General features: G+C 28.6%; 1 protein-coding gene across 1 annotated transcript; it reads left to right on the top strand.

Annotated features, from left to right (window-relative positions):
• Positions 1-2,330: 2,330 nt before the first annotated feature.
• Positions 2,331-4,455, top strand: LOC108455392 (calmodulin-7). The gene is made up of 2 exons (XM_017753956.2): positions 2,331-2,509; positions 3,775-4,455. The coding sequence occupies exons 1-2, from the start codon at positions 2,434-2,436 to the stop codon at positions 4,146-4,148; spliced, it is 450 nt and encodes a 149-aa protein (XP_017609445.1). The 5' UTR covers positions 2,331-2,433; the 3' UTR covers positions 4,149-4,455.
• The last annotated feature ends 5,969 nt before the right edge of the window (positions 4,456-10,424 follow it).

The following is a 10,424-nucleotide window of genomic DNA, read 5'->3' as shown; positions in this document are numbered from 1 at the left end:
TAATATTAATTTATTATAATTTAATAATAATATAAATAAATTTTATAAATTTTAAGTTAATTTATTTAATGTTAAAATTTTTAATATTCAGTTTTTTTTGTAATTTTATGTTTATCTTTCCTCTACTTTAATCATCGAATATAATTAACTCTTATAATATTTAAAAATATAAAATGTATTTGATAAATGTTATTAATAGGTGCCTTTTTTAAATTATATTTTAAGTTTAACAATTTAATATTCAATAATTTTAATATTATAACCTTAAGAGTTAAATCAATTAAGTAAAATTTTAACATAAAGAGGTAACTTTTAAAAATTTACTCTATATTTAATATATAAAAATTCCAAACAACATAAATTTAAATAAAAGACATGAAATAACTTTAAAAAGTTAAAAGACAAGGAGTAAGAAAATAATTTATTCAAATTGGAAATAAATGCTTAAAATGAAAGGCTGCCACGTGTAAAAATTCTATAATGTGAACACGGACATTTATTTATTTATAAGTGAATTACAATGGTAGTTACTCAAGTATTAGTTTATTTCTTGTTTAGTTACTAAACTATGAAAAATTATAAAATAGTCACCCAATTATTTAATTTTTTCTTTTTGGTCACCAATTGTTAATTAATAAAGGAAAGATAACTTGGAAGCTTTTAAAATTTGCATAATATCAACTTTAACTCTCAAGATTTATACATTGTGTTAGTCTTGATTTTAAGAAAATTAACCCTTACAATATTTAAGAAAAGTTACTATTATGGTAGTTTTAAAAGTTATCACGTCATCTTTCTGTTGGCCATTTAACAACCTGTGGTAAAAAAGACAAAATCAAATAATTAAATTATCATTTTGTAACTTTTCATAATTGGTTGACTTAACAAAAAAAACTTGCCGATTGTTGAATAACTGCTAGCATAGTTTACCTTTTACTTATTTATCTAAAACCTTGTCAATGTCATATAATATACTAGCTTTCTTTACCTGTATGATGCACAAGTTAATAGTATGTATTAATAAAATATATTATAAATTCATATATTATAAATTCATATAATAAAATATATTATAAATTAATATAATAAAAATTATGTTTTAAATTTTAAAAACATAATATAACCGTATAATGAGATAAAGATTAAAACATAATATGATCGAAAGTCATAATTACAAAACACTTATACTTGATCTTGTTTAACATTATTCCAATCACAAAAGGTCGTTACAGAGAGTAATGTTGCCTAGTTCCGACCAATTCTCTTCCGTAGAGTGCATTGCAAAATAAATCTGTTGCGCATCTGTGCAGACAGTCCCATGAGGAAGAATTTTTTTTTTAAAATAGAAACTGTATAATATAATAAAATAGTATTTATACTATTACATAATGTTTTGTTTTAATTTTAAATATATATATATATATATTTAACTTAATACAATCAAATGTCAATTTTTTAAAATGTGAACATAAATGTTCCTTAGAACCTTGTAATATTTATATGTATTAATTTACATATTAAAATATACTAAATATATTGATGTTGTTCTTTTAAGAAAATATAATTTCTAAATCAGATATGATAAAAATGCACTGAGTCTGACTTGTTTCAGGAATCAAGCCACTCAACCTTTGCTGCTGTTCTATGAGATTTCAAGGGCATCTTTATTATGGCCTATTTTGGGTACAATCATCTGTTTATGGAACCGCTTATGGCTGAAGCTTTTGTTATTTGGGAAGTATTGTGGAGGCTGAAGTCGACAAATTATGACGTGATTATTATAGAGCGGGATTGTTCGTGAGTGATACATTCTTTGATTAAGATATTTCTGAGTACTGGTTATTGATACAAGATTGTCAAAATTTTGCATTTCGATTTCTAACACTTGCCTTTTGTTTGAATTCGCAATGAAGCTAATAAAGTTACTCATTCATTCGCTCGAGTAGTTTTGTTGTGTGCAACTATATTGAATCCGATATTTTATATGTTAATTCCATTGATGGAGATGGACGTAAATTTGGTTATATTGAATTAGCCTGAGGATTTGAATTAGTTTATCCTCTTTTACCGTAGCTATTTTGTCATTTCTCTATTTTTATTAACGTACATAAAAAAATATATATATAAATGAAAAGTATGTTTTTTTATTAAGGTATGAAAAGATTAATTCAAATTTATGTTCTGGTGCTGGAAATGCAGTGTATTTAATGATAAGATTGATATTTGGAAATCAAATTTGGACATGAAAGGTAGAATATTTTAATAATGGAAGAAAACATTAGAGCAAAACGGATGCCTTAACGTTGGGCCCAATTTTCGGCCCTTTATATATACCCCTGGCATCCCATCCCCTTCGATATCTTCCGCATTCAATCATTTTTATTCCGCTATTTTCTCTCTCCCCAAACACCCTTTTAAGCCAAAAAGAAGACAATGGCCGATCAGCTCACCGATGATCAGATCTCTGAGTTCAAGGAGGCCTTTAGCCTATTCGACAAGGACGGCGATGGTCTCTTCTAATCTGTTTCTCTTTTAATTTTTTCTCAATGTTTTTCATTTTTAGTAATTTTCTTTCTTCGATTCGGCTCTGGTTTGCTGATCTACGCATCCTTCTTGTGCTTGTGTTTGTTATTATTATTTTTTAAATTCTCCATTTTCTTTTATGTTTTGAATGATGCGATGGATCTAGGGTTCCGATTTATGAATCTATGATCCTGCTTGATCTAGTTTTTCTTTCGTTTCTTTGATTTTGACTGTTGTTGCTCTTAATTCTTACCCCTTTAATTTTTTTTCATTTTCTTTATTGTTCTCCTTTCTCGGTCGTCATTGATTTCAACATGTTTTTATTGTTAGGCTTAGATATTTTCTAGATGTAAACATGCTTTCATAGACCATCATTGTATTGGTTATTCGCTTCATTTATATTTTCGAGTTTTGGGTTTGCTGATTCGATTTGGTTTGTGATTCAATGATGATTAATTGTTCCATTTGTGTATATCTTAATCTAATTAGCCAAGTTTCCATGGATTTTGGATGTGATTCCCTTTGATAGAAATTTCGTTTTCAACCTGTATTGAACTATAGGATCATTGTTAGTATTTTATTTCACTTGCATGTTAGTTGTAAAGCCATTGATTCATGGTTCTTTCCTGAAATTTAGCTTTTCTTGTCATGCATAATAGTTATGAATCTAGGATTAAAATGTGCTTGGCTTTTCTAGGTCATGAAAATTCAAGACTTGTTGTGAATGATTCAATTGGTTAATCTTATGGTTTCTAATCCTAAACCGTGTACTGATAACAGTTCACACCTACGAGATTAATTGATGATAAGAAACATATATGAATTATTGTACAATACATTACATATATTTTATTTATTAGCTAATCCTTAGATTATCAACTTTCTTTCCTGGCTGTCTATTCATTCTGAAGCTTATCATTGGCTGTAAGAATTGGACTATACATTGCTGAGTAGGCATATGCCTTCATTTTAGGCAAATTGGAAAAATGGTGACTATCCTCTACAGTTCTTGTTTGTCAATTTATTTATCTTTGTTAAATGTCTTGGCAGAGATATACGGGTTTAGAAAAGTTTGAAAATCATCTAGTATCTTTCTACTTGAAAAAGTATGTGCCCTTTTGTATTCTTTAGGTAATATCACATTCGCATGTCTTTTTTTTCTGGCAAAAGGTACTTAACCTCTTCTTATTCCATAACCGATATTATAAAAGACTATTTGTGTTGCATTTATTTTTTCCATCCTTGTTGCAGGCTGCATTACTACCAAGGAGCTCGGGACTGTGATGCGATCACTTGGGCAGAACCCTACTGAGGCAGAACTTCAAGATATGATTAATGAAGTTGATGCTGATGGAAATGGGACCATCGATTTTCCTGAGTTCCTTAACCTGATGGCGAGGAAGATGAAGGATACTGATTCTGAGGAGGAACTTAAAGAGGCTTTCAGGGTTTTTGACAAGGATCAGAATGGTTTCATATCAGCTGCTGAGCTGCGCCATGTCATGACAAATCTCGGTGAGAAGCTTACAGATGAGGAGGTTGATGAAATGATCCGTGAAGCCGATGTTGATGGTGACGGGCAGATCAACTATGAGGAGTTTGTTAAAGTCATGATGGCCAAGTAACTTTCTCACCAACCATAAAGATGAACCAAACATTGATATTAAAGGGAACAGGGCAGATAAGTTCGCTAAGACTTATATCTCTGAATAGGAACATCCATGTTTTTAAATTATTAGCTTTTGTTGTTGATTTGTATCTGTTTTCGTTTGAATTATTGCGGAACCTTAGTGTCATACTCATTTGCTCTGTTTTTTGTTCAGTAGTCCGGGTTGTCAGTGCTTATCTATTTTTTTTCTTTTTTTAAATTTTTATGTTTGTGATTGGTTTCATGAACCTCGAACAATTTCCAAGAATCGATGTTTTTCCTAATGGTTGACTGGTCTTTTACGTTATTTTTCGAATATAAATTAATTTAATTTTTATATATTTTTTAAAATATGATGTTTTCATCATTTTTCTTTCAAACGCAATCTTTAATTTTTGCGTTAGAGTGGAAAAACATTTTTTCGGCGGTTTTAGCTCTAAAAAAGCCATATGTTATCACTATTTTTTTGGTGTGAAAGTATTTTTTAACCCCAAACGCAGTAAAGAACGAATCAGAATATTTTCTCCCAATGACACGAAGTATTCTAAAAACGGTAAATCATGGTATCGGTATTTGTACTTTTGCTACAGTATTTTAAATTGGCTATTTTAAGTTAATTAAATATTAATTTAAAGATTGATGATAATATTAGGATAAACAATTATAATATTTTTAATATGATAAATTTATATGTTTTAATTTTATTTTACTCACAATTTCTTTTTTTTCATTTTAATATCATATCTATTTAATGTGTTATTATTAATTAATATCAAAACATAAGTTTCATTCTTTATTGTATGTTATTTTTAAATTAACATGTGTTTTAAATACGTAGATTTCATATGCATACGAGTGTAATTGAATTTTTAGTATTGATAATGTTGTTGATTGACTTGGTGTCACAAGTTAACTTGACACTAACTCAAGATTGATAACGATACTATGATAAACATTTGTAATGCATGCGATTAGTATTCTTAATATTAATTAGTTTCAAATAGACTGGTCATGGGCTAAGTTGGGTCGGGTTTGGATCAGATTGATGTAAAATTTTAGATCTATTTTTTACGCTCGTGCTTGGTTTGGCTCGAAAAATGGGCCTAAAATTTTGTTAAAGTTCAGTCCAGATTAAAAATACTAAATTCGAGCCTAATCCAATCTACGCGTATCAAATTTTTTTGATTTTTTATATAAAATAAAATTTAAAAATATAATGCATCAAATACATTAAAAACATTAAAATAAATGTTTCCCAACAAATTAAAAATACATTAAAAAATCTTTATATTTAAATAACATTAAGATAGTTGCATATTAGCAAGTAAATACTTTTAAAATAGTAGCAAAATTAACAATAAAACAAGAGTTACACAACACTCAAACAAAATAGGGAAATGGTAGCAAAGTAATAGAGAAACAACAGAAAAAAAAAATTCGGGCTGGGCTCAGATAAAAAAATCCTACTCGAGGCCTAATCCATTTACGAAACAGACTTTATTTTTTGTCTATGCCTATCTTTTAGGTCTATATTTTTACCCAAACCCTCGCGGGCCTTTGGGCTTAGGTTGGTAGCCTAACCTATAATCAAGTATAGTTTTAAACCATACATTTCATTATTTATTATATGTTATTTTTAAACCAACATCTATGTTTTAAATACATAGTTTCCACATACATACACTTGTGATAGAATTTGTAGTTATTATTTAAGTCCCTGACTGAATTGGTGTCACAAGTCAACTAGGTACCAATACGTTTAGGAAAATTACGAAAATGTCATTCTGTAATTACAATAAGTTATATTATTTGAGGATATCTTAATCTTTTACTTAAAAAAAACTAATAAAAAATTTACATGTTGTGGGATTTAAACTAAGGGTGAGTAAAATTTGATTCGATTTGAAAAAATAAAAAAATAAAAATTAAATTTCGAGTTAATCAAATTGAGTTATTTACTCTTGGAATAAGCAATTCGAGTTCAAGTCAAGTTAAATTTTACAATTCGAATCACTCGAATAATTCGAATAATAAATTTGTGCAAATACCTTTTGATCTCTAACAATTTTGAAAATGAGCAAATTGATCACTTTCTCAACAAAAATTACAAAAAATTCAAAATATTTATAAAAATTCCAAAACTTATATATTTTTAAAAATATATAATTTTTTAAAAAATTCTAAAAATATGTAAAGAAATTTTAAAATATTAAAATATTCTAAAATAATAATTTTGGGACCTCAATAAGTAAATTAATTATTAAAGTTTATCATACTAAAATATCTTATTTTTATTATTATTTTCCTTTGAATGTTTTTTCAAATATATATGGTTTCAAATTTATGTGCTCTAACATGAAATTAGTTATACTGTAACAAAACTTTAATTTGATATATTTAATTTTTTAATTAACTCGAACAATTTCACTCAGTTCGACTTGACTCGAATTTCATATCGATTCGAAAAAAAATTCAAATCAAGTTAAGATGATAAAATAAGATTTGTCAACTCAATTAACTCAAAATTTTTCTCTCGATTCGACCAAACGCTCACCCTTAATTTAAATCCATGGTATATACATTAATAAAATTTTAATTTCACCATTAAACCAAAATTTTATTTTAATGTAATAGTATTATGCATATTTTGTTATCCCATCAATTTTATATCTATACTCCTATACTATCTATTAAGTGTGAAATATAATTCCATAATCAAAGTAAGTTATATTATTTGAGGGTAATTTAGTCTTTTATCTAAAAACTAATAAAAATATATATATGGTGGGATTTAAACTAGAACCAATTATAGTAGTAAAACCTTTTAATTTACCACTCAATTAAAGCTTTATTTTGATACTTTTATACATTGCAAATTTTTTATTATTCATATTTTATTATCTCAATCAATTTATTAAGTATTTTATTAAGTTGGTATCACCTCAACCAGATCACCAACTCAATTAAAAATTACGAAAATTTTTTCTGTAATTAAAAAATTATATTATTTGAAGATAATTTAGTTTTTTTCATTTAAAAATCCAATAAAAATATGCATATGATGGGATTTGAACCCAACCCAATTGCATTAGTAAAACCTTTAATTTACCACACAACTAAAACTTTATTTCAATATTTTTATACCTTTCATTTTTTATTGTGTGTACTTTATTACATTCATCAATTGTATCTACACTATTTATTAAGTGTTTTGCTGAGTTGGTGTCACTCTCAACCTAGTCATTACCTTAGTTAGGAAATTATAGAAATTCTCATCTATAATAAAAATAAGTTATATTATTCGAGGATAATTTGACATTTTTATTTAAAAAAACCAATAAAAATATGGATAAGGTGAGATATGAACACAAATCAATTACATTAGTAAAACCTTAATTTACCACTCAGCTAAAGTTTTGTTTTAATACTTTTTATACGTTTCATTTCTTTTATTATGCACACTTTATTACCTCCATTATATATATATATATATATATATATATATATATATATATATATATATATATTAATGTATTTGATTGAGTAGGTAGCACAAATTAACTCGACAACGACTTAAGATCAATGGCAACACCATGATAAATAATTTTAATCTTATTTTTTTATTTTAACATCGTATATATTTCACGTGTTATTATTAATTGTTTCAAATCATACGTTTTATTATCTATTGTATGTTATTTTTAAACACATTTCTAAATTTATGATTTCCATATGCATACGCGTGTGATAGGATTTTCAGACTGTATTATTTATTAAGCTTTTTTATTGAATTGGTGTCACCCATCAATCAAGTTCCAAATCAGGGAATTACCCTAAATCAAAAAACTATTTTATTTGCTAAATTATATGATTTTGTGGATGTTTCTATTTCTTTATATTTTTATAAATCAATAAAAATTTGTCCATAATAAGATTTGAACTAAGGACGCTAAGTATTTATAACTTTTTCATTTACCACTTAAACTAATTTTTTTTGTTTATATATGAAACCATAACAAATATATTTGTTATATATATTTTATATATTTGTGTATCTAACTAAACTATTTCTAAAGCGATTTATTCAGTTGGTGTCACCTATTAACCGGTCCTAACTAAATTAGCAAATTACCAAAAAATCATTTTATTTGAAAAATAAGTTATATGATTTTGTAGGTGTTCTTTTGGCTTTTCATATTTTTATAAATTAAAATAAAAAAATTGTCTATAATAAGATTTGAACCAATGGCATTATGCATATAAAACTTTTTCTTTACCATTTCTAAACCAACTTTTATTTTTTTAATTTGATGCGTTTTGTATTTAAATTTCTTTTTACTCACTATTTAATTTTTTCATTTTAATATCATAAATATTTCATGTGTTATTATTGTAACACCCTAGACCCAGTCTAGACGCCCAGACCAAGTTTGGAGGGTTACAATACCCGTACTAAAATCCATACTAGCATAACACAAACAAAAGAAAACATTCTTATCTATTATTCAAAACAACAAATAAAAGGAAACATATAGTCTTCACAAATCCCATAAAGTGCAAATCCCTAATGGTAATACTTAAAATAATAGATAAAACGTTGACCGAGATCCCGCGACACCGACCCGATCAAGGATGGGGATCATTTGAAATCCAACCAAAAACAGAATAAGTTGTGAACTCAGTGCGTAATCGTAGTCAAATTAATCAGTTCATTTTATTTGTAAAGTAGTAATGCTCGAAGATTCAGTTCAGTACAGATCTCCTTTTACATTTCAAATTCGGAACAAATCAGTTGTACACAAATAGATATGTATATGTGACATTTCATATATATATCACAGATCAGATCCAGATGCAGATGCAGATATCCCTAAACCCCATCCGCTACACACCATCTTCAACCATCCCAACACACCATTAAGGACATTAAATGCCCATCCATCCCTACACATTGCGAAGTGACTATTTGACACATATTCAGTAACACAGCTTAGTTGCTAGGCCATATTGCATTAAGCGCCAAATTTAGATTGTTTACATAGTGGCTTAACCATGACTCAGTATAGATTACTTCTTTCTTCACAACATCCCAACCTATGCATATGCAGAATACAGACATTCATAATGCACTTACAATTATAACATTTACGTGTCAATACAAAGTATCAGAGAGTACCCACTCAATCAAGTTCAGATCATTCATATAATAGAAAAAGTCATTATTAATCATATTTCACATTTACGGCCTCAAAAATGAGTTTCAGGCCTACGTTATACTGCCACACGGCCTGGACACACAGCCGTATCCCTGCCCGTATGGATCATACAGCCTAACACATGCCCATGCCCTCAGTCCGTGTGGTTCTAACCTGCAAACAGAGAGTTACACGGCTTGGACACACGGCCATGTCCTTAGCCATATATATGACTCACACGACCTGGGCACACACCCGTGTGGTAAAATCACAAACAGTGAGTTACACGGCCTAGACACATGTACGTGTCCTTTACACGTGTGAACCTTGCAGCATCTTGGCCACACACGGCCTAAACATATGCCCGTGTGCCAACCCATGTGGCCCCAATTCGATGAACAGTGAGTTACATGGTTGAACGTACGACCTGCCACACGCCCGTGTGGCTCATACATCCTAGGCACATGCCCGTGTGCCTGGCCGTGTGACGTCTACAACCACCATTTTCGTAGACCAAAACTTCCAAAAACTGGGGTTTTCCGATATGTACTTATTTTCGCTTTGACGAGAATGTTACGGAGACTACCTGAAACCTAAATAATCAGTCATTAATCAATTATACCTTTAATTTCATTAATTTAACAAAATAACCCACCGTCAAAACATGTCGAAAAGATTCGACAAAACCCTAACTTGACTCGTACACTCACCTCGTATAAAAAGAAGTAATCAGACTAGCACGGCGGATTAATGTCCCTTGTATTATCTCTACCTAAAAAGGTAACCAATCAGACAATTAAACAAGCATTCAACAACTAAGCGAAACCCGCTTTGACATACTATTATTAGCTCCGCAGAACTCAAAAATGCGAAGAACGCGTCAGCAAACTTACTTAACAATCGTACAATCCTTCTAACAGACAATGTAAAGAAGAAAAAATAAAGATAAGGAAAATGGTTGAAAATTAAAAGAAGAAAAACAAAAACGTAACTTAGAAAAAAAATAAAGAATATAAGAAAGAATTGTTTCAGACTATCTAAAACTAACCACCTTCTTC

Source organism: Gossypium arboreum, chromosome 7 (assembly GCF_025698485.1).
Source record: "Gossypium arboreum isolate Shixiya-1 chromosome 7, ASM2569848v2, whole genome shotgun sequence".
Taxonomy (NCBI): domain Eukaryota; kingdom Viridiplantae; phylum Streptophyta; class Magnoliopsida; order Malvales; family Malvaceae; genus Gossypium; species Gossypium arboreum.
Note: the sequence above shows the minus strand (reverse complement) of the source record. Positions and strands in the feature narration are given on the sequence as shown.